A 23,486-nucleotide genomic window follows, 5' to 3' on the forward strand; every position below is an offset into this window, starting at 1 on the left:
CTGTATGTCTGATTGGTCTGCTTATATCTCTGTAATTTCTGGGATCGATGGTTGTGTCTAACGCTTGTGTTACACCCCATTCGAAACTAGGTCAGATTACCGGCATGAGACGTTTTTGTGCGCCAGTCTTCACCCGGGCACTGCAACATTTTCGTTTAAGTGTAAGACACACGGCGCGCCATACTTCTCCGGCTGCATGTATTTGCGATAAAATCAAAACTTCGACCAAACAGCAAACACACAACCATAAAATGGAATTCGACACTTTCATACAAAGGAAGGGGAAACACTTCGAATGCGAAATATGTGGAAACAGGTTGGCAACAGGTATATCAGGAATAAACCTAATGTCAATGCTTCTGTCTTTGGGTTATCTTCCCGTTTGTATTAAGTCGGATGGTTTGGTGCACTTGGTTTAATCCCATATTACCGTTGGTAGCATTTGTGCGAAACAGCCTACAGTAGCTGATACTGTGAGTGTGACATTTGCCAAGTATTTAGTATAAGTTAGGTTAAGTTGGCTCGCAGAGTATGTCACACAATATGTTTGGACACTTGGAGAGATACTACAGGAATAAAGATGTCGGAAGAAAGCATCCTGGTGCATGCTTTATTCAATTTCTCCATGATTTTTAACTAAAACCAGGTCAGCTGTATAGACCCCAACTATAGCAAGCTATCATGGAAAATTTCTTGAGATTATGTAATCAACCTGCTTTGGTCATAAAGTGACCTCCTTTAACCAGTTAGTCTGCATTGCCTGCCACATATTTTTTCTTGTATGAGGGTCTTTGTGTTACCGCTGTATGATTAACTTCACTGTAGACATAGGCTAAACAGACTTGTCAACCTGTTTGACCCCAAAATAGGGAGAATAACATTTTTCAGGGCCAAAAAATAGGGAGAACAAGGGGAAAATAGGGAGGTTGGTAATTTTCACTCCTAAATACTCCTAAATAAGTTTAGTCTACTTATGCAATACAGTGAGAGAATCATCCAATCAGTGTTTCTTTTTGTAGTTTACAGCAGCTCGCTTCGCTTTCTTCAGGGTTTCTTTAGTAAGTTTCCATTTGAAACAGGGAACAGTGGACTCTGGGTACTGTGACTTCATGGCTAGTATGCTAGATAGAGTCCCATCAAGCTTGGGATTTGACCCACTGTCTTGTTCTTGCAAACTACACTGAATAGCCTTTCCTGTTCAGCGATACTGTGGGGAATTACTAATCGTAGGACTAATTGTTGGCTATTCTCAGAAATGTCGCAAGTGTACAGTAGAACATAGAAAAACCAGGAGAATAGAATATGAGGCTGGGAGATTCGGGTAAAATCCGGGAGTCTCCCGGTAAAACCAGGAGAGTTGACAGGTGTGCATAAACATATTTCCACACAGTGTTTACACAAAGAAAAGAGCCTAGTGGTGTTAAGAAGCTATGCAGGCTAATTGTAAAGCCTGAGGTCGATTTACAACCGTGGCAGGTCGATTATGTAATCACAAAACTTTCCTAGCTATAGGGTGATATAATGTGAGCCAATAAAGCAGATTTTTAATAGCCTATTCTGTTCACCTTAGCGTGGTAGAACTTTATGATTTCTATGACTGGTATAATATGCTGCGGCTACTTGGGTTTTAAACAGGGGAGCCCCTTTACTGTATATCTCAAAATTTATCCTTATCAATTTTCAAGTTGTATAGGTTCAAGGTAGGTACAATTTATGGTGGCCTCTATGTAGTGTATATTGTAAGCTTTGAGACTACTGTATCTGCTTGGGGACCTCCTTCCCTCTCCCAACCCCCTCCCCCCCCCCTACAAATTAAGGATGTAAAGCTTGGTGAAGTAAATGACATATTATCCAGAGTTGCCAGAGCTTTTTTTAGTCTTGGCCAAGCAAACGTCTTCTTGCTCATTTTACAGAATATCATTTCAATATCATAGTCAGTGTTTAGTGATTGGATGCTCACAGATGTGTTGAGTTTTTAGACAAAATGTTTCAATGTTTAGTTTTCTACTTCTTCTCAGGTCAGTGTGTGACTGATCATATGAAAGGCAAGAAACATCGCAGAAAGAAGTATTTTTGTTGGTAATTTACGAAGGACCAATTCAGAGTTAGAACTCATGGGACATTTCAATAAATTTGGACCCACATCAAGGATAATCATCGATAAGGAAAAGGTAACTTTATTTATAATGGTGGCTTTTGTTATTTTAGCAGAAAGTGCAGTCCCTACACCTCTGCAAAGTTCTGTAATTTTTGGACAGCAAATAGTTCACGTTGTTTCAAGGAAAAAGGCATACCGTCTTTCATTGACAAAATGTGACAAAAATATTTCTTCCTCAAACATCATTCAGGAAAAAATCAGGGATTAATTTAATGTTTAAATATTGTGTAATAGTTATTGAAGTCTCTGAATTTTGTCTTATTACAAATTTACTATTGTTCCTTGTGTGTAAAACTGCTATTCATCTTTGCATTTGATAGCATTGTGTCATATTGTACACTTTGCAATGCAATACTGTATAAATTATCTCCTTTTCATTTATGTTTATTGTTTACCAATACTTTCTGATCACGATCCTTCAATACCTATGTCTTGTTGTTAAGTTTTTCATTTATTTGGGGTGAATGGGGGTTGCTTGAAAATGTTTCAGAAATATATATATCATTCACCAAAAGTGATTAGCATGGCCGATTTGCCTAAGTTTTGCAACATTTACGATTATTTGCCATGCACGGCAAGTCATCTGCAATAATAAGTGATGATTTCCTCACAGGAAATTCATTTAAAGGAAGTTTAAATAGCAAGTTAAGGCACTTTCATTGAAGCTATACAACAAAAGGAGGGGATAATAAATTAATTCTGATAACATCACTGACTGAATGTTAGCCAGTTGTGGAAAAGGTTCAAAAGTAAGCACAAATTCAGTCCATCCATGGATGGACTGAATTTGTGCTTACTTTTGAGCCTTTTCTTGTCATGCTCAATTTCCATTCACTTAATTCTTGAATTTATAAGGTAATATGATGGAATTGTCTTCAGAAGGACTTACTTCTCTTCTGTAATTTGAAAATGTGGAAATTTTGGATATTTCTACTGCAGATATAATCACTCAACATACACAGTTTGCTGGAACTAGTTACCTCAAGACCAGAAAACAAAACATAAAACAAACCTCCCCCTAAAGAAGATATATACATATATAACCAATGTGGTAGACCAATGTGCAGAACTGTTGGATTTGTGCTCTGTTATATCTTGGATTTTCATAAGCTTTACTTAACTCTTTGTGGATAAATCATACTTTTTGAGCAGTTTTGAGCTTACTGTGGGCCTCAGTTTGGACATTTGTTTTTATCTTTGCTGGAAGGCTTGGATGTTTTTGGATTCAATTTGTGTGAAAATTCAACTGTATATGAGCATGTCCATTTACCATACCAGTTATGCTACAACTTAGCCTAATGTTATAGCTCATCATGTGAACCTATCACCATTTGCACCAATTCATACTGTATTTCAACTTGAGATTTATTGCAAATTTATTTGTGCTAGTGTGCTTTGGTGTGAATTAGGATTCTGCCTTTTCCATCTGACGAGGCCCATTTCCTTGTACTCTTTTTGACATGGCAGCTTCAAGAAGAGGTTGTTTAGGTAGGTGTGAAGATAGAATAAGTGCAAGTGATAAGGCTGTTTTGTGTGACATCTGTAAACTTTGGTTTCACAAAGACTGTGAGGGACTAAATGAGGAGCTGTATGCAGCACTTAATAAATTTGGCCATAAAGGATCACAGGATATTCCATGGCAATGCAAGATATGTAAGAGGTATGCATCGGGCTTGAAGCAAAAGCAAGATAAGATGGAAGCAAAAATATTAGATAGACAAAGACGGAGAAAAAGAGTTGTCATTAATAACCTCATCAAGGATGAAGTTTCTGACGCAGAAGTTAAAGCTAATGTGGAGCAGCTTTTTCAAAAGTTTGATGTACTGTAAGCCCATCAGAAATTGTACTTGTGGAACGATTGAAGGACAGAAGATTTCTTAGCGTTGAATTACAACATGGTGAGGTTCGATCCAAGTTACTCAAACAGGCAAAAGAACTCAGAAATTACCCTGATTATATGAACGTCTACATCAGACCTGATTTAACTTTCCTTCAGAGGAAAGAAGGGAAGCAGTTGAGAGAGGAAACGCAGTCAAGAATGAGGAATGGTTAACAAATTTAAGGATCATTGGGGGCAAAATTATTCAAGTGTTGGCCCCCAATACCCCGCCACAGGAGTAATTTGGGATTCAGATGTAAATAGTGTAAATAGGAATTTTAGTTTTGTTCATGAAAAATTTAAGAAAACACCAGTTAGCAAGGACAATATAACTCTACAGGTGGATAAACTTAAAGTGTTTTATGTTAATGCGCGTAACATTGTTAACAAGATGTCTCTGTTGGAGGCATATATAAGTGAGCTGGAACCAGACATTGTTGGTATTAGTGAGTCATGGGTTAATGAATCAATTTTGGAAAGTGAACTAGATATTTCTGGATTCACTGCTTATGTTGTGAACAGAAACCCTCTTAGAGCTTCAAGAGGTGGTGGTGTTATTTTATATGTGAAAAATGATTTATCTCATGAACTTGTTACCTCTTTTGATCCTACACATGAGTCTGAAAGTGTGTGGTGCAAAATAAAAACAAAACAACATAGTGAGGTGTTGATCGCTGTGTGTTATGATAGTACAAGCAATACGATTGAAGATAGTGACAAACTTTATAATGTGATAAAATGTGCTTCAAAAGAGCATCGAAAGGGGAATTGACTGGTCAACGTTAACAGCCAACAGCGAGGGTCAAGCTTTACTTGATCTTTTTCAAGACCTTTATCTCACTCAACATGTTTTTGTACCAACAAGAGGTGACTCTATACTGGATTTGGTTTTCAGTTCTGAACCTGGGATGGTAGAAGATGTTAATGTTATGGAACGATTTGGAACTAGTGATCGCAATATAGTCACGTTTGAGCTTATTGTTCAAGTGAATGTCAAAAAGGTGATTAACAAGTTCCGAGACTTTAGAAAGGCTGGTTATGATGGGATGAGAAGATATCTGCAAAGTATTGATTGGAATAAGTTATTTGATGGTCTGAATACTGTTGACATGTGGCACCATTTCAAGATTATTTTGAATAAGGCAATGGATGACTTTGTTCCCTGGAGTCAGAGAAAAAGAAGTAAAAAGCCTATTTGGATGGATTACAGTACAAGGCTTTTCAAGCACGCAAGAGAAAGTACAAGAAATGGAAACTATTCAGAATGTTACAAACAAAGACAGCAGAGTCAGAATATAAGAAAGCTCTTAATGAAGCTACAACAGAATTAAGAAGGTCTAAAAGACAGTTTGAAAGAAAGCTCGGCGATAAGATTAAAGAAGATACAAAGTCATTCTATTCCTTTGTACGTTCAAAATTCAAACTTGGAATTTGCCATTCAAGCTTGGAACCCGTATTTAAAAGGTGATATAGATTATCTGGAAAAAGTACAGAGAAGATTTACAAGGATGATACCTGTTTTGCAGCATTTGCCGTACATTGAAAGACTTTCTGCTCTAAATCTCACTACATTATCCACCAGAAGACTAAGAGGATATTAATTGAAGCTTTTAAAATTATGAAAGGTTTCGTAAAAGCTAGCCCTCAATTATGGTTTGAATTTAGCAACATCTCTTTTACTAAAGGCCATTCAATGAAACTGTGCGCAAAATATTCAAAATTGAATGTACGCAGACATTTTTTTCCGGTCAGGGTTGTATCTGAATGGAACGCCCTTCCACAGTCTGCCATTGATGCTACCAGTATTAATCAGTTCAAGGGACTTTTGGACAGACATCTGCAATGTAGGGTAGTTACAAGAGCTGTGCTCTCTCTCCCTTCTTAATCCCACACTACATCTGTCTAGTGATGAGGTGTGGGATACAGGTGAATACAGGTGGATACAGGTGAATATACAAACTTTGTGATCCCAACAAACACAGCTTACAAGAACATTAGAGATACACTTCTCAATAGCAAGTGCAATTTATGTTTCAAGATGTTTTCGGTGTGCAACGAGTGTAATTTTTAAACATTATTTTAACATCTGGAGTTAATGGAGGTGAAAGGTTTGTTTAAATATAATTGATAACGGTATGCCTCACAGTTTCTCCTTTCGTTTCTCAACACTCTCGCAGTCTGCCTATGCAATCGTCGAATTCGGGGAGAAGCAATCAGCAGCCAATGCCGTGGAGGAAGAGAAGCAAACGATGAACGGACTGCACATAGTGGTACGGCCAAGAGAAGTCCGAGAGTTTGTGTCCAGCGGCATCACACAGAGGAATGCTGCCTTGGAGGGCAAGAAGAAGAAAGAAGACAACCTGAGACTGGAGACTCAGATGTTAATGGCAGAACTAGTGCAGAAAAAGACAGTAAGACACAAGTCTCCCTCACAGTCGATAGAAAAAGTAGTTTACTGAAACCTGCTGATAGAACTTCACAGAGATGTTGTTTTAAAAGTTGATAGAAATGTGTTTATTTTATACTGTCATAGGGTGAAACTGTTTTATACAGGCCGGTTATTCAAAGTTGTGTCCAGTTTTAATGTTGCCAAAAGTTTGGGGGAGGTGGGGGTCACCATAAAATTTGGAAGAAAAGAGTGGGATACCTCCCAATAGACCAGGCCACAATATGCCCCTCCCCCACTGGGGGGAGGGGTCGGGGGTGGTAGATAAGATGATGAAGGTATCGTGTGAAGAATTGGTTTCAACAAGCAGAAGAGTTTGAATACCGTTGTTCTATTAAGGATTCTCTCATGAATGGCAATGCTATTGTTTCAGTCTTTTGTGTAGATGTGAATGTTTTGTTGTTTTTATCGCACTTTATTTAGCAGGTGTTGTTTTGTTTTCTTTGTTTTTCATTATGTTTTGTTTGGTCAAAAAAGTTTTCAGGAAAGAGCAACATCTGGATCTATAGTGTATTCTGAGTAAAAAAGTTGACCTGTGAAACATTAAATATTTAACAAGCCTTGACTGGACTGTCTTTCTTACTGTGCTATATATGCTAGGTATTAGAGCTGAAAGTGCTAATAGTCTTGTCTCTCTCATACTATAGATCGACGAGCAACTTTTTGCTCTCTCTGAAAACATCAGTTTGTCACCATCAAGCCTCCAGATACGCTATTTGATTTGCCATCTACTTCAGGAAGTGTTCTCAGAGTTTTTTGCCGATTGCATAGTATTTCCGTATGGGTCCTCAGTCAATGGCTGTGGTGGGAATGGTTCCGATCTTGACATTTTTCTCAGCTTAAATTGGAGTGATGAATCCTGGATGTATCCATTTGCTTCCTTGAAACAGCATGAAGTAAGTATCATGCTAGTATTGTAGATTATAGGGAGTACCATGCTATTATTATCCAATTGCTATACATGCAATGATATTTTAGTCAGTTGGCTGTTGCAGACTATTAATGCTGTATCAGTATAGCAATGGTTGCCATGGAAATGCATGGTGTGGAAAATTGACAAGTACTAGAAGGTTCATAAATAGTGATGGAGGTATAGTTGGTGAGGGGGCAGTGACCCAAACCATTCACTGTAGTTATTATCCAGCATTTTTGGACACCCTCATCTGAACTTTGGTATGGCCCATGCTAATTTGGTAGGATCCATGCTAATTAGCTTGACCTTACAGTGACCTAGTATAAAAGTTGATGTCACATGGCAGCAATCTCTCTCTCATACCTGCTGCCATACAGATTAGACCTCCATGCTTTACTACCCTGTGTTGTAATTTCATAGGCATGCATGCTTCTTGTGCTTTTACTATAGCCTAGCTTAGTAGCTGTTTGTCACATGATCAAGTATCATTAGTTTACTTATTTCTGCTCTGTCTCTTATATTGCTCTGTGTGGCAGCTTTAAGGGAAATTGCTGACTGGTCTGGTCTTACAGCTTAGTCTGTGCAAGTGAGAAAAAAAAAACTAAACGTGGGATGAACTTGACACTAGGGCTGTGAGTTTTCGTTTTAAGACCTAAACGACCGATTTTTCGTTTGTTTAAACATTCGCAGAAATCGGCAAAATGTCGAAACACAAAGATCCGTCAACCAAAGTGCTGTTACTTTATTTTTAAAGCTTAATTATCATCAGTCTGTTTTACCCAAGTTATAAGTGCAATAAAAAAAACAATACCTTCTTTTCATATACATCCAGATTGTTCATTAAGTTATGTATCTTTCCATAACAACTCCCTGATTATACGATGGTATACATTTCTGTAAGCAACTTTCTACGTGGTGTCTACGCCGTGTCTAGGCGGCTTAGGGCTTCGCTCTAGTGCCCCTGAATAGGGATTATATGTGCGTAAAGACGTACAATCTCGTATAATCTGTAAACGTAGGGTGTTCGCAGCCGTGTTACATAGCAGAGCTTCTATGGGTTAGAATAAACTATGATGAAGAAAAGAGTCGGTAAACTCAGTATCGCACCAAGCCCAATTAATGACTTTCCAAAATATTCAACCACAGAGTTAGCATATACTTAAGCCGAAGGCGTTGTGGTCAAGTGGTTAAGGCAGTGGACTTGTGATCTAAGGATTACAGGTTCGAGCCCTGGCCAGATCATTGCGTTGTGTCCTTGGGCAAGGCGCTTTATCTCCATTGCCTCTCTTCACCCAGGTGTATAAATGGGGACCTGAGAGGTAACTTGTAAATATAGTTGCGTGCGCCGGTTTGTGGCTGCACCCTATGGGAAGTCCCCCGGGGGACACGTGGTTGTGGTACACTGTGGTGCCCCAGGAGAGATTGATTGAATTGTGCAGACTTTGGTGTGTGGGTGTGACAAGTTACCAATGACCAGGGGTTAATAATAATCAGCGCACTGAGACTTAAGTGTGTATTTGCGCTTTATAAGAACTGTGTATTATTATTATTATTATGATTAAGCCGATAAGAATAAGAGTAACAAAGAACTGATGGTAGTTGTATCATGTGATAGAGTTCTCTCACTTTTAATTATACCTGTCCAATGTTAGAAAATCTGCTTCGCATGAATTTCAAATTTGCATATTTTGTGACAATGGATAGACAAAATGTGGATTACAATGAATTTTACTATTGTTTTATCAATAGTAGATTAGGATGTTCTTTCTCTTGTGTAGAAGCTTTGCTGTACGATCATTTAATTTATTGCTTTTATTATTTAATATTTTATTTTATTTAATCTTAATTTTATTTACTTTGAGTGCATCCCCCCCTTCCACCAATCATGCCGTTTTTGTTCCATCCACAGCAAGTTCAAGAAACCTTATCAGCAGCATCATCATCATCACGAGATGCAGATGGAGCATTAGATGGGGCCAACCCAACTACCGCATCCGATGGCTCTGATATGGAGGAGGATACTCTTGATCCCGATCAGGCTCCGGAGAAGGAATGTTTGGAATTTGTTGCCCAAACCATCCAAAAGTGTGTACCTAGCTGCCATAAGGTGCAGACCATTGCCTCTGCTAGGAAACCTGTCATCAAGTTTGTTCACAAAGATTCAGGACTGCACTGTGATATCATTTTGAATAACAGGTGATTGATCCTGTGTTAACTTTTAGGTTGAATGATTTACATTTGTTGTATAAAGTACCCTATGTCTTCTGTGGAGATCAAAAAGTCATTTAAAGTCAACAGAGGTCAACATTTAATAACCTTGAAAATACTGTAACTCCAAGTAATGGTTAGATGAAGTTCATAGTTTGTATGTGGATCCATCTTGATGAGCACAAGAAATGTGTTGTTTCTGTTAAGGTCAAAGGTCATTTATGGTCAACAGGTCAGAGTATAAAACAGTCTAAACATAATAACTCCTTCCAAATAGTAGTGAAGTAGGTTTCATATCTACCAACGCTTTCTAGTCACTTCGCCCAACAACCATTTCGCCCAACTGCCATTTCGCCCAACCAGCCTGGTCATTTCGCCCAACCAGCCTGGTCATTTCGCCCAACCAGCCTGGTCATTTCGCCCAACCAGCCTGGTCATTTCGCCCAACCAGCATGGTCATTTCACCCAACCGTGTTGGTCATTTCGCCCATCCTTATTTTTACTAATAATTAGTCAGAATAATATTACTTTTTCTATCCACTAGTTCAATTTGATTTATTTTGGGTTAGGTTACTTCGCAATAGGTAAATAAAGTGAGGTCCACTCGATATCGATCGGAGTCTGAGCAGTTATTTCGGGTATAATGGGAGGATTACACTACTTCAGGCGTTTACGCATACAATGGAAGTTATATTATTATACAAACAAAGGGGAATCGGTGTGGAATAATATAACCGTTTCTATTTCACTAGTTCAATTTGATTTATTTTGGGTTATATTATTGGAAGTTATATTATATATTATTATTGGGAAGTTATATTATTATACAAACAAAGGGGAATCGGTGTGGAATAATATATCCGTTTCTATTTCACTAGTTCAATTTTTGGTTCCTTGCTTTTTGCAAAGCAAGGAACCTATGCGTTCAACTTGGCGTGTGTGTGTGTGTGTGTATGTGTGTGTGTGTGTGTGTGTGTGTGTGTGTATGTGACGCTTGGCTTGTGTACACGATATCTCAATAAGGAAATGATGTATCATGATCAAACTTGGTGGATGGATAGCCCATAGTAAGAGGAAGATCCCTATTGTTTTTGGTGCCCGCAAAGGTCACCAAAGGTCAGTTAGATGCCAAAAACCAATATATTAAAAACAGCAATAACTCCCATTGACAGGGTTCGACATGGTTGATATTTTGGGAGTAGTTGTAAATGGGGTAAGGGATTGTTTCGAAACATAACGGTAATGTGATCGAAGGTCAACAAAGGTCAAATAATGATAAAAAACTAGTATTTTTGCGATAACTTGAGAACGAAATGTCCGTTAGGGTTGGGAGTTGCTTCAATGTTATCCAATTGTCGACCCGCATCTGGGTGACCTTTGACCTCAATTTGACCTCTGGTGACCTTTACGTGTTTTTGTGGATTTTTACAGTTTTGATGCTATTTTCAGATGTCAAAGGTACCTTCTGATCATAAATGTCAATAGGTTGACCCCGTGTGACCTTTATGAGCGAAGTTATATGGGGTCAAAGTTTTTCGGTCGGAGTTAGGATGGTTGTACAGACTTGTCGTTTTGTTTTTTGGAATCGGGAGATTAAACTACATCTGAAACCAAGGTCAAAAGGTCAAAGGTCACATTAGAAAAAATGTGCTTATTTTGGGAGGAAACGAGCAAAAAAGAAAATGTTTGGTTTTGATGCTAGATTTGGATATCAAAGGTACCTTCCGATCAAAAATGTCAATTGGTTGACACCCGTGTGACCTTTGTGTGCGAAGTTATACGAGGTCAAAGTTAATTTTCAGACATTTAATGCAACAACTCCCAGTTCCAAGGTGTGACATGGTTGATATTTTTGGACAAGTTGCAAATGGTATAGGGGTATATTTTCAAACTTAACGGTCATGTGATCCGAGGTCACCAAAGGTCAATTAATGTTAAAAAACTAGTATTTTGGGGGTAGAAAATGGGCAAAGAAAAAAATGTTTGAATTGGTATAGTTTGATGCTCTATTAAGGTCTCATCAATCAAAAATGTCAATAAGTTGACCCAAGGTGACCTTTGTATGTTAAGTACTATGAGGTCAAAGTTAATTTTCAGACATTTAGTGTAATAACTCCCAGTGCCAAGATGTTACACAGTTGATATTTTGAGACAAGTTGCAAATGGTATAGGGGAATATTTTCAAACATAAGGGTCATGTGATCCGAGGTCACCAAAGGTCAATTAATGATAAAAAACTAGTATTTTTGCGATAACTTGAGAACAAATTGTCCGTTAGGGTTGGGAGTTGCTTCAATGTAATCCAATTGTCGACCCGCATCTGGGTGACCCTTGACCTTAATTTGACCTCTGGTGACCTTTTCGTGTTTTGTGGATTTTTACAGTTTCGATGCTATTTTCAGATGTTAAAGGTACCTTCTGATCATAAATGTCAATGGGTTGACCCCCGTGTGACCTTCGTGTGTGAAGTTATATGAGGTCAAAGTTAATTTTCAGACATTTAATGCAATAACTCCCAGTTCCAAGGTGTGACAAGGTTGATATTTTTGGAGTAGTTGCAAATGGTATAGGGGTATATTTTCAAACATAACGGTCATGTGATACAAGGTCACCAAAGGTCTATTAATGATAAAAAAGTAGTATTTTTGCGATAACTTGAGAATGAATTGTCAGTTAGAGTTGGGAGTTGCTTCAATGTAATCCAATTGTCGACCCGCAACTGGGTGACCCTTGACCTCAATTTGACCTCTGGTGACCTTTTCGTGTTTTGGGGATTTTTACAGTTTCGATGCTATTTTCAGATGTTAAAGGTACCTTCTGATCATAAATGTCAATTGGTTGACACCCGTGTGACCTTCGTGTGCAAAGTTATATGAGGTCAAAGTTAATTTTCAGACATTTAATGCAATAACTCCCAGTGCCAAGGTGTGACAAGGTTGATTTTTTGGACAAGTTGCAAATGGTATATAGGGGAATATTTTCAAACTTAACGGTCATGTGATCCAACGTCACCAAAGGTCAGCTAATGTTAAAAAAGTAGTATTTTGGGGGGAGAAAATGGGCAAAGAAAAAATGTTTAAATTTTTACAGTCATGCTCTATTTAGGTCTCACCGATCAAAAATGTCAATTGGTTGACCTCCGGATGACCTTTGTGTGTGAAGTTATGTACATATACAAGTTCAAAGTTAATTTTTAGACATTTAATGCAATTAAATCTCAATGCCAAGGTGTGACATGGTTGATATTTTGGAACAAGTTGTGAATTGGGTGGTGGAACATTTTGAAACTTAAAGGTCATGTCATCTGAGGTCAGCAATGTTATCATATCTGTTGACACGCTTGTAGGTCTCTTATATTTCTTACATTTTCGACGCCATATTTAGATCTCAAAAGTGACTTTTGATCAAAAATCCGATCACATTTTGTGATCACAAAAGTGTTGGCTATAGTGTTGGTTACTTTATGGGAACATGTAGGACCACAATTACTTGGACTATTTGAGCCCAATCTTGCTTGATAATATTATGTGTATTGCCATATACCCCAAGCAAGGAACCACAGTGCCCTTGGGCTCTTGTTTTTTTAACCAAGACTTCAAGTTTCCTTAATACTCGGTTTGTATCCCATAACGTTAACAATTCCCGAACGTTTACTATCAAACCTAACCCCTAAAGCACTGATCCATCCTCAAGATTTCCTTAATATTCGGTTCGTAGCCTGTAACGTTAAAAATTCCCGAACGTTTCCTTACTAAAGTTATACAAAGTAAAGGACTTCAAATTTCCTTAATGTTCCTTAATATTCGAATGTTTACTATCAAACCTAACCCCTAACACACTGATCCATCCTCGGTTCGTATCCTGTAACGTTAACAATTCCCGAATGTTTCCTTTTGAAGTATCATATTTAATCAAGGCTGGGCGAAATGACCAGGCTGGTTGGGCGAAATGACCAGGCTGGTTGGGCGAAATGACCAGGCTGGTTGGGCGAAATGGTAAGGTTGGGCGAAATGGCAGTAAGGCGAAATGGTTGTTGGGCGAAGTGACCTGCTTCCTCCACCAACAATGAGAACAGGAGTCTGTTGTTTTCTCTGAAGTTCATTGGAGGTCGAAGGTAAGTATGACCATACCTTGCAACTGGTCCACATGAGTACAGGCACCTTGCTGATCATGTAAATTCAGCAGAGGTCAAAAGTTGAATCTTGTTTCCAGTGTTACAAACATATAAACTCACATGTAAAATGTTGCAAGGAGTGTCCCTAACTTAATTGACCTTTTGGTTTGTACAGGAAAGTGATCAATTTATATTAGGATGTGTTGTAACTATATCAAACTAGAAGGAAAAGAAACAAAAACCTCTGTTGACCTTTATCAATTAAGAGACAAAAATACCTAATCGATTGCCAATAGGGAAGGGAGAGGGGGCAGAGTAGGGGAGATGGGGAGGGGGGTCGTCCACCTATTGTGTTCCTACCGTGTCACTGTTTTAATTGATTTATAGTATTCATATATAGCACTAATCAGTCTCAAGGAGTAGAGTACTTTACTTGACAAAATGTCTCACTTTTTGTAGTTGCAATTGAGAGAACCCTTCCCCCCCCCCCCCTCCAAATGCAATGACAACAAAAGAGGTACAGAAACATACACGAAAGAAGAATATTGTTTTAAAAGTACAATAGAGTGAAATGAAAATATTTACCTACACTTGAAACTTCCTTGTGTGCTTCCTGAGGATGATTTTCCACTGTGTGAAAATTGCAGTTACATCTTAAAGCATAAAGAACACCTAAAGAATGCCCCATAACATTTTTTCACATATTCTTCTTATATCGAGAGATGGATATTTTAACCCTCTATCGTTTTCATATTTCTCCGATAGGTTGTCCTTAAGGAACACAGAGCTGATACACTTCTACTGTACTCTGGACCCAGTGGTGCGACCATTGATCCTACTGATCAGGAAGTGGGCAAAGTTAAACCATTTCGCAGAGAATTCTGGACCCGGCCCGAGATTGACTAATTATTCCCTGACCTGGATGGTGATCCTCTTCCTACAGACCAAGGGAATCGTCCCCACAATTGAGGAGCTCAGAGAAGCTGCAGGTTTGTTCATTCTTCTCTGCCGTTGTGAAAATGTATTCATGTGGTTTTATATCATGCCTCATTAAAACACTTTCTGTGTGAATTGCTGGTGTGTCCCTATAAAGGCTGGTTAGGTTTCCATACCTTCAACAGCTGTATGTTGCATCTTGACCAAACCAAGTAATAGTTAGGGAAGCCTCGCAAATCTAACCGCCATGTCCGGGCCGGTGGATTTTTCCGCGGCTATAATGAGCACAGCCACAAGCAGATAATGAGTCACACTTGAGTGCACACTCTCTCCAAACCACCCTCCTCGCTATACATTTACATTCACGGCCGCGGTCAAGTTTGTACTAAGCCAATTTGAACACAATAGTGAGTTGAACCAAACATCATAGCTCTCTTAAAGTCAAAAGGTATTCAAATGTTTCAAAAAGATAGTGTGTTTATACGCTGTATTTTATCCTACTGCATAGGCAAAACTTCTGTGAAAAATAAGTAAGGAAATGTGAATTTACACTGCATGAATCTAAAATGCTAACTTTCTTATTTTCCCAGTCAGCCAAGTTGAAACAAAAACTTTCGTTGCCTTTTTGCAAGGACAAGTTTCCTGAATTTTTAAGATCTAAAAAACTGAAATCACAATCTAACTTCTTGTACACGCGCACATTAGCGTGAACCAGAGCCTAACATACGGGAAGGCTGTAGCATAATCCTACTTGTGAAGAACAGGACCTAAACTACCTAGCTAGGTGAAGAAAATCCGTTGATTGTAGGGCATTTTTCGCACTCCAGCGAATCTGTACTTTTTTTTAGCCAGCTAGATCATAGACATCCCTTTTCAATATCATGTACAGTATCACTGGATTGGGAGTGAAGAGCAATTGGTCATGTTTTGTCCGAAGGGTGGGGTGGGTGTATTACAATTATGTTTCTGGAAAAGTTTGTCGAGTACACATGTCATTATCATACCGGGGCTGAGCTATATAGCAGCTTGAAGGTTCTCTGCTTCATGTGATAAGCAAAGACTTTGAAGTGAGGTTCATCATTGATTGATACCATTGGTAAGATGTAAAAAATAATATGTAAATGCCTGCTTAGGATATTCTGTATGATAGTGCATCAAATTCAAGTGGGAAATGATCACACAATGCTTAAACTATAAAACTAACACTAAAAATTTCAACTTGAATGTTGGTCAAATTGCTTTGACTGACATTGGAGTACAGTATGTTAAAGGTAGTCTGTATTGGCCGTAAATTTTGGCATGCTTAAATTGCTAGAAGTTTTCAAAAAGCACTGACCTTGAGGCCTTTACTTTCCAAACTGTTCTCATATTCTACATGAACACACAAGATGACTGAATGTCCCAGTGAGGTAAATTGATTTAGTTCCAATATGGAAAGTACCGCCATTTACTGTTGCTCAATGGAATACTATTATGAATACAAAGCAATTTTTCTTCCTGCCGCTGGGATTGGGGTCGGGTGGGGTTGATGAGGGGGTCATGCCCAGTGTCTGTCTCATTTTGTTTTGCCCTTTTTGTGTGTGGGGGTATGGGGGGTGTTCATTTAGAAGAGTTGGTCTTGATAACATTACTGTTTCATTATAATGGTTGTACAGATGGAGGGATGGTGGTGAGCAGAAAGAAGGGAGATTATTTAAGAACAAAATCACTTGTAGAACACCAACTGTGTATGGCCTTCTGCGATTGTTCCCAATCCGATATGGAATGCGGGAAGTGAGGCTGTCCAAGATTGAAGACATTGGACACAACATCAAAGAATTCTTCTATTTTCTCTCCCTGTATCAGAAAATCTTTTTCAATCCATTCCTTTTTTGACATCTTGACAGGAAGAGGAGTGTTTGCAACAAAGGAAATCAGGCAAGGTGATTTCTAGCTAGAATAAAGAGGAGAACTAATTTCTCCTGAGTAGGCATCCAAAATAGCTAGAACCAAGAAAGCTGGCAACACCAATGTACTTGTATGAGAATAGTGGAATTGTAGAATGGTAAGTTAAAATGTTTGCTTCCCATTTTATGGTCTGTATATGTTAAATTTTTTTATGGCTATTCACAACATGAAAGATAACAATTTAAAATATGCATATTTTTTTTTTCTATAAATATTCACAACATCCAGGGTTCAAATTTTGACTATATCAATCACTAATTTGTGAGAAGGATGTTATTATTGCCAGGAGAAAATGAAAGGCACTAGTAATTTTTGGGGAGTAACCTAACTTACCCTAGAATTTTAGGTACACATTTCTACAAATAAAAGTATCCTTTCAGAAGATTTGTCAGATGGAGGGAGGGGGGGGGGAGGACTCAGGGTAGCATGACCAGAGGTTGATATTTAATGGAAGTGGATCGTGGAGCTAAGAATAATAAATTGGGAAGAGGGGAGGACTGGGGAGAGAGGGATGGGTGTTTATAAGGTAGGGACAAGGGAGTGCTGGCACCATATGCCAACCACATTTTGCTTAACACTACACTCAGTCAAATGGGAGAAGCCAGCCTATTCACATGTTGAAAAAAGTAAAATTTGCATAGACTTGTGTACAACTTTGGATGTAGTGATCTGGCAGTGGATGCTAGCCTAATTTACTGAGGAAGAGGGGGTGAGCAAGGACTGGGGTGGGCAACAGAGAATTAAAGAAGTATTGATATGGAGTCATTTGATAGTTTTCCATTTTCAAGCTAATTTGAGAGACGTTTGATATTGGTGTTTGAAATCTTTTTCATGTTGTTGTTGGTCTTAAATTTGAATTAACTTTTATACTACACAAATAATCATATATAAGCTATCAGCATAATTAAATACATCACAGAGAATAACAGTCTAATAAACAATCATGTGTCCACTGAATAAAAACAACAAATATCAATGATAAAAAGGGGTTATATTCAATATAAATTGGATGCAAATTCCTCCAGAATGTTACATACATTTCCCTATTATACGTGTAAAATATCCTTTTGGCTTTGACTATCTTATGTATTGGAGTGATCTGTCTATGTAGCTCTCTAAAAACAGTGTGTCAACTTTTACAGTTGTTCAGTCCTGCTCCTTTGGTTTTATAGTCATTCTGAATTGTTTTATAATCCACTTTAACTTTCAATTTGTTGCCCTCAGTATTGATGCTACAGACACAGCCTGTGTTGCAAAGATGGTAAATGATGAGATTGGCAGGGAGGCCAATTCTGTTATGAAGAAACAGATACTTGAAGGAAGAGTCTGTCTCTGTTTGTTTGCCCTAACAGACATGAAACATGGTCAAGAACTCCGGTACGGCTATGGGCAAACAGATTTACCGTGGAGAAAGAAGGTAAGAAAGACATTGCAAGGCATGAGTAAAAAATCACTGGTTGGTTAACGTTTAATATGTTGGTTGGTTAAAGTTTAAATGGAGAAACATCTTAAACATAAAGTCTTGGTCATGATGTTTTTTTCAGATTTTAACTTGTGAAAGTTCATATCAGTATTAAGGAAAACTGAATGGATATTGCAACTGTTTCCACATTATGTAGGGAACAGAGTGGTATGTTGTAACTGAACTGTGTAGACTTGGCAACAAAAACATTGCTGGCACTAAACACATTTCTAATGTAAAAGATAAGTTTAAAAACCCTTTCTGCTTGAATGAGATTTGATTGAGGAAACCTTGGATGTTGTCGTAACCTCATTATTCAATTGCAACTATTTATGTGGTTTGACACATTTCATAACATTTTTTTTAATTTAACCTTTGTGTTAGTTTATACTAATATCACCTTCATGTCTTCCCTGGAGTTCAGTACTTGTCTTACAGTACTGATGCGTAGCTATGCATGTGACTATGAAGAAGACAAATATGTGCTGTGAAAGCCGAGCACAAGACTCCTTTGATGCTTGAGACTTTCAAGAACTCCTCCGCACATACATTACAGGTCAGTAAAAAACGAGAACTCTGTTTTCTTTCTTTCATTATTTATATATTATTACAACACTAGTGAAATTTGTATCAAATGACCTCATTGGTTACTTGAGTCTAAACAAGGTCATTGTTTTGTTCCAACTGTGAAGTAATTTCTGTTTGTCCAAACCAGCTAGCAAGTAAGTGGTGTAATCAGGGAGTTGTTATGGAACGTAACAACTCCCTGGTGTAATCACTAGAGGGATGACTTCAGCATGGTACTCTCATGGGGGGTGTATGGTACTCTTATTGGGGGGTGTATGGTACTCTCATGGGGGGGTGTATATAAGGCATGTCAAGGTTTGTAGGCCTAGACTGAATCCACAGTCTTTGTTTTCAAGAGAAGACTGAGAATTAGGATTCAGTATGAAGATACAAAGTTTGCAAAGTTGCTCTATTTGGTAGAAACTAATTAGCTATCCCACTGGAAATCTAAGTCAACCAAAAAAAAGTCATGAAGAAAACTGCCCAAAGCTTCAAATATTTTGCCAGTTGGAACATGAGAATTTGTGGAAATTATTAAAAATATGCACACTTTTGAACTGTCCTAGACCTACCAGGAATTTGGACCCTAAACAAAGACCCAGAGAATTATAAAATTTATAACTTGAAGCAGTGTTAATATCACCTTTCATGGGATTAATAGTAAGGTACATAACCGTGAGAATCTGTAAGATAAAATATATACTTTACCGCAAAATTTATTTTTCTGTAGCACAAAACTTTTAGAACCATTTGTTGTGAATAATCTTTCTCTTCTCCAAACAATAAATAAAAGATGTAACTGTAAGTAAATGATAACAAAGGAATGTATGATCTTATATTTCTCAAGTTTATTTTCCTTTAATAATGTTTAAATCAAATATTACAAAACGATATAATGCGTTGTATGAAATATTACAAATCTTGGTCCCTGGCACCAAATGTTCCTATTTTCTCCCATCAATCCTCGTCTACACCCCCCCCCCCCCACCCCCAATCACTATTTACTCATCTAGTAACCTTTGTTATTTACATAAACAGATTAAGAGGGAAATATTCTAAATATGTTGCATGATTGGATAAACTTGGAAGTAAATAGTTAAAAGCCCATATCTGTTATTTCTTCCTCAAAAGAAAGAACTGTTTCACACATTTTTTGTAGAAAAATAATTATTAAAAAGTTTGCTTTTGATAATAATAACATAGGATTGCAAAATAATCAATATCTGTGAAGTTAAGATTTCCCTCTACCAGAGAAAAACAGAACACTGTTTAAAATATAAAAATGACAAAATGTACAAAAAAAACCCAAAAAAATCTTGCTATTGTTCGAGATCTTGAACGTAACATACATCGTATTTCATCTTGCTCATGTCCAGATGTTTAAAGGAGCATTTTGAGGAAAAGTTTAACATAACTTCTGCCCTGTCAAGATACTAAAATCCCATGCCAATGAAGATCGTTAATTTCACTAGACAACTTTAACCTCAAATAATGTATTCCAAGTGGAACAATTTCAAACATGATCAATGTGATTTCTGTGCTTAAAATATGAAAAGTATCTGAGTGTTAAATATTGAAGATTAATGGATTTGTTAACCACTTTAACCACTGTCGGCTTCATTAAATTTACAATTAAATGCATAAAGCTTCTGTAATTGCTTCAAGAAAGTTGTTGTTTTTGGTTGAAAGCAATTTATTCCTTTTCTCCCATGTTGGAAGTCCTATTCATATAGGGTAAAATGAATTGGTTTGTTTACGAGGTAAACACCCCCCCCCCCCAATACAGAAATCATTGATACAAATATGTAGCTAACCTGTTGCATTATTGTTCAAAATTATACATGGCTTTAGAACTCATTTTTATACATTTCCTCCAGTTCTGCTTGTGTTAATTCTTGTTAAGAATGAAACTTCATGTCTTCTTATGGCATATATACATTTTTGTTTCGTGCGCAGTTTTTATCAAGTTTTTTTGAAACACACTTAGAAGGAAGTGAAAATACAAGGAACTCTTTTTCTGATACAACAAATTTGTTACCATTGAAGAACAGAAAGTAAAACACTAAGTGCGTATTGCAGTCTAAGAGGTAAAAAATATTAACTTTGTAACACAAAGAAAAAAAAACTTATGGATGTTGGCCCATCAAATGTAATACAAACTATTCCTGTGTAAATAAAAAAAATTATCTACAATGGCAGACAAGACAAAAGTCCTCCAAGCAATTCTGGGATACATATAAATATTGCAAAATTATGAGGAGATATCAGAAATGGAAAAGTTATCATGTGTGACACATTGATTTTTAATTTTGGGGAGAACATGAATCGCCCATTAACCTTAAATAAATATAAAGAAAATGCATTTCTTTTCCAAATGCTGAAAAAAAATAGCCATCTTAATGAGCACTCGATCCAAAACTTTTTTGGATTTAATACAAATCATTGACCTAGTTTTACGAACTCATTGTAATTAGTGACCATTTAGTGACCACATGTAATGATCCAGCAATGAGTTATGTCATAGACCCATTGAAATTAGTGACCATTTAGCAGTACGTGTAATTATCCAGCAATGAGCTATTTCGTAGACCCATTGTAAATAATGACCATTTAGCAGTATGTGTAATTGTCCAGCAATGAGCTATTTAATAGACCCCATTGTAATGAGTAAACCATTTAGCAGTATGTGTTTTCTATTATCTATTGTTGTTACGTTGCAGGACAATATTACAACTATTATTCATTATGAGAATTGAATTCATGTTATTGATCCACTAACCAAGCTCTGCCTGTATGAATTTCAATATGTTGAACAATCAATATGTTTTGTGCACATTGGCACAATCAATATTAACTTTTGCATATGAACCTCATTTTCATCTTTCTTTCTTCAAATTTTTTTAATAGTTTCAAATCAATAATCCAGCTTTTTGCCTGCAAACGGTCCAATAGTGTGATACAAACTTTTCTTGCAAAGCAAATACTGCAAAAGCAAATACCAAAGAAGCAGCTTGTGTCTCCAACATGGCTAAAAACTCATTGGATATATTTCCCTTGATGTTATTGATCAAACTTTTTTGTTGCCAATTAATTTATAAGAAGTATTTGAAATTTCCTGATACAGAAAAAAAAGAGTTGGAACACAAAGATATATGTTGTTTCACTGATCAAATTTACTTTGCCATCAACTATATCAGAGTAACTGTGGTAAATATGCTAATGGCCGTCACAATGTGACAACGAACAACATCTCACCTTTAAAGAAAAGACCTGGTGTCATCCCACGACAAAATAGTTAACGACAACTACCAGTAATGTATATCAGTTGGAATTTAGGTACACTTACTTAGGTACACTTACTTAATCAAAAACTGTTTCAGACTGTATAAATGACAATTAACTCTACAGGGTGACAAATATATTGTAAATACATCATTTCTTAACAAGACTGCAAGATGATTGGATGAGTACTGTCCTGAACAAACTAAACGTAGGTAGATGCCATGCTATGTATAATTCATTTTGAATTAGTTATCGGTTCCAATCGTTCCAAGAATCCAGTGTTTGATAGGGGAACCATGCAACCATACAATCCATTCTCTTCTTCACCAGAAAACACCGGATAACGTGAAACATTCTCGATCACGTAATTTGGGATTCACTTAATCGACGGCCATATTTCTGGGATGTTTCCTAAGCAAACATTGGCAATAGATTTGTAAAGATGGTGGCTTTTCACCTCTGTACCCTTGAGTTGTATCAGACTGAATCTCACACTATTGGATGTTGAAATAATTGTATTTTTTACAAAGAGATTACATTCTATTTAAATATTTTATGTATCTTCTTCATCGCTGTCTTGATTTCTGAAAAGTTTGGTCTGTCCTCTGGTTCTTTCCTCCAGCAGGCCTGGATCCATTCCCAGACGGCATCTGGACATTCTGGAGGCTGGTTCATCCGATAGCCTGAAATTGAGGAGAAGATAGGCTTATAACCATGACAACGACAAACTGGCACAGGCATCTAACGGTCGCTATGGTAGTGGTCAATAACGAGACATTTTAGGCATATTTCCAAGAATGTAGGACTTTTTTCTACATCATTTGTATCATTCATATATATATGTAACTAGCAGTAGTTAGTGTATCTAACGTAAATTAAGGTGGCACTTTTCTTGAGGACGAAAAGAAGGAAGCAGTTACAGCTTTACAAAAATTAACCCCCCTCCACTCCCCCAAAGAATAATTCATTAACTGTCTGGTACAGCATTGGAAACCCTCTATTATACCTACTGTGGCTTTCTTGTGTAACTATAGTAACCAACTGAGGACCACCTGGTGTAACTTTTGTTATCTATTATATATCATCTTTTAATTGTAATTTGAATTGTATACAGTGAGTACTATTATTTTCCAGTTCTCTGGCCAATATTCTTATTTTCCTTAAAGGGGGAGGGTAAGGTTAAGGTGACTTCATATTCCTCTCTCATTGTTTTTCAGTACTTACCGCCCTCTATTTTCTCTCTGGCCTCGTTGTTATTCATGCCGGGTACGGAGTGCTACCTCTGGAGAATATCTCCCAGAGGAGTACTCCATAACTCCAGACGTCAGAGAGCGTCGTGTATCTTCCTGAAAGAGGATAGAGAGAGGACAAGCAGAACGGGTTGATTCGTGAGGAGATAGATGATGCAAGTCTCACGTTGAATGGAAGAGTCTAAAAAACATATTTATATATATATATATTTTATTATATATGCAATCAATTTAATATGTAATCTGAACAAGATTTGAATGCTAGTACCTGTCTGTTGATGTTTCATGCTACGATGTAAGCTAGGGGCAAATTTTTTTACGGAT

General features: G+C 37.3%; 2 protein-coding genes across 20 annotated transcripts in view; one reads left to right on the forward strand and one right to left on the reverse strand.

The window, feature by feature from the left end:
• On the forward strand, window positions 1-23,270 carry LOC139966963 (speckle targeted PIP5K1A-regulated poly(A) polymerase-like). 9 transcript variants are annotated; one of them, XM_071970486.1, is made up of 11 exons: window positions 58-316; window positions 2,019-2,171; window positions 6,215-6,448; window positions 7,131-7,379; window positions 9,306-9,592; window positions 14,484-14,707; window positions 16,541-16,698; window positions 17,826-18,018; window positions 18,488-18,619; window positions 22,538-22,668; window positions 23,130-23,269. In XM_071970486.1, exons 2-7 carry the CDS (start codon window positions 2,115-2,117, stop codon window positions 16,585-16,587), a joined length of 1,098 nt encoding a protein of 365 aa, XP_071826587.1. In that variant the 5' UTR covers window positions 58-316; window positions 2,019-2,114; the 3' UTR covers window positions 16,588-16,698; window positions 17,826-18,018; window positions 18,488-18,619; window positions 22,538-22,668; window positions 23,130-23,269. The 9 variants fall into 9 exon arrangements, with proteins under 9 accessions (XP_071826590.1, XP_071826587.1, XP_071826583.1 ...); XM_071970482.1 differs by having other exon boundaries at window positions 59-327; window positions 22,538-22,711; window positions 23,130-23,270; XM_071970481.1 differs by having other exon boundaries at window positions 59-327.
• Window positions 21,784-23,486, reverse strand: part of LOC139966967 (tyrosine-protein kinase Fer-like) — a 62,567-nt gene continuing 60,864 nt past the window's right edge. For 8 of the 11 annotated variants that reach the window (XM_071970497.1, XM_071970505.1, XM_071970502.1 and 5 more), the window contains one exon: window positions 21,784-22,595. In XM_071970497.1, coding sequence (XP_071826598.1) covers window positions 22,453-22,595 — 143 coding nt within the window. In that variant the 3' untranslated portion in view covers window positions 21,784-22,452. Of the gene's footprint in view, window positions 22,596-23,132; window positions 23,344-23,486 lie in introns of those variants that run through there. The other 3 variants (XM_071970506.1, XM_071970507.1, XM_071970504.1) reach the window with 3 other exon arrangements.

The sequence above is a fragment of the Apostichopus japonicus genome, chromosome 4 (assembly GCF_037975245.1).
Source record: "Apostichopus japonicus isolate 1M-3 chromosome 4, ASM3797524v1, whole genome shotgun sequence".
Lineage (NCBI taxonomy): Eukaryota > Metazoa > Echinodermata > Holothuroidea > Aspidochirotida > Stichopodidae > Apostichopus > Apostichopus japonicus.

Coding starts and splice junctions, on each gene's coding strand:
- LOC139966963 (XM_071970486.1), top strand. CDS start 2,115: ATGGGACATTTCAATAAATTTGGACCCACATCAAGGATAATCATCGAT. Junction 7,380..9,305: donor CTTCCTTGAAACAGCATGAA/GTAAGTATCATG, acceptor TTCCATCCACAG/CAAGTTCAAGAAACCTTATC. Junction 14,708..16,540: donor GGAGCTCAGAGAAGCTGCAG/GTTTGTTCATTC, acceptor ACATCTTGACAG/GAAGAGGAGTGTTTGCAACA.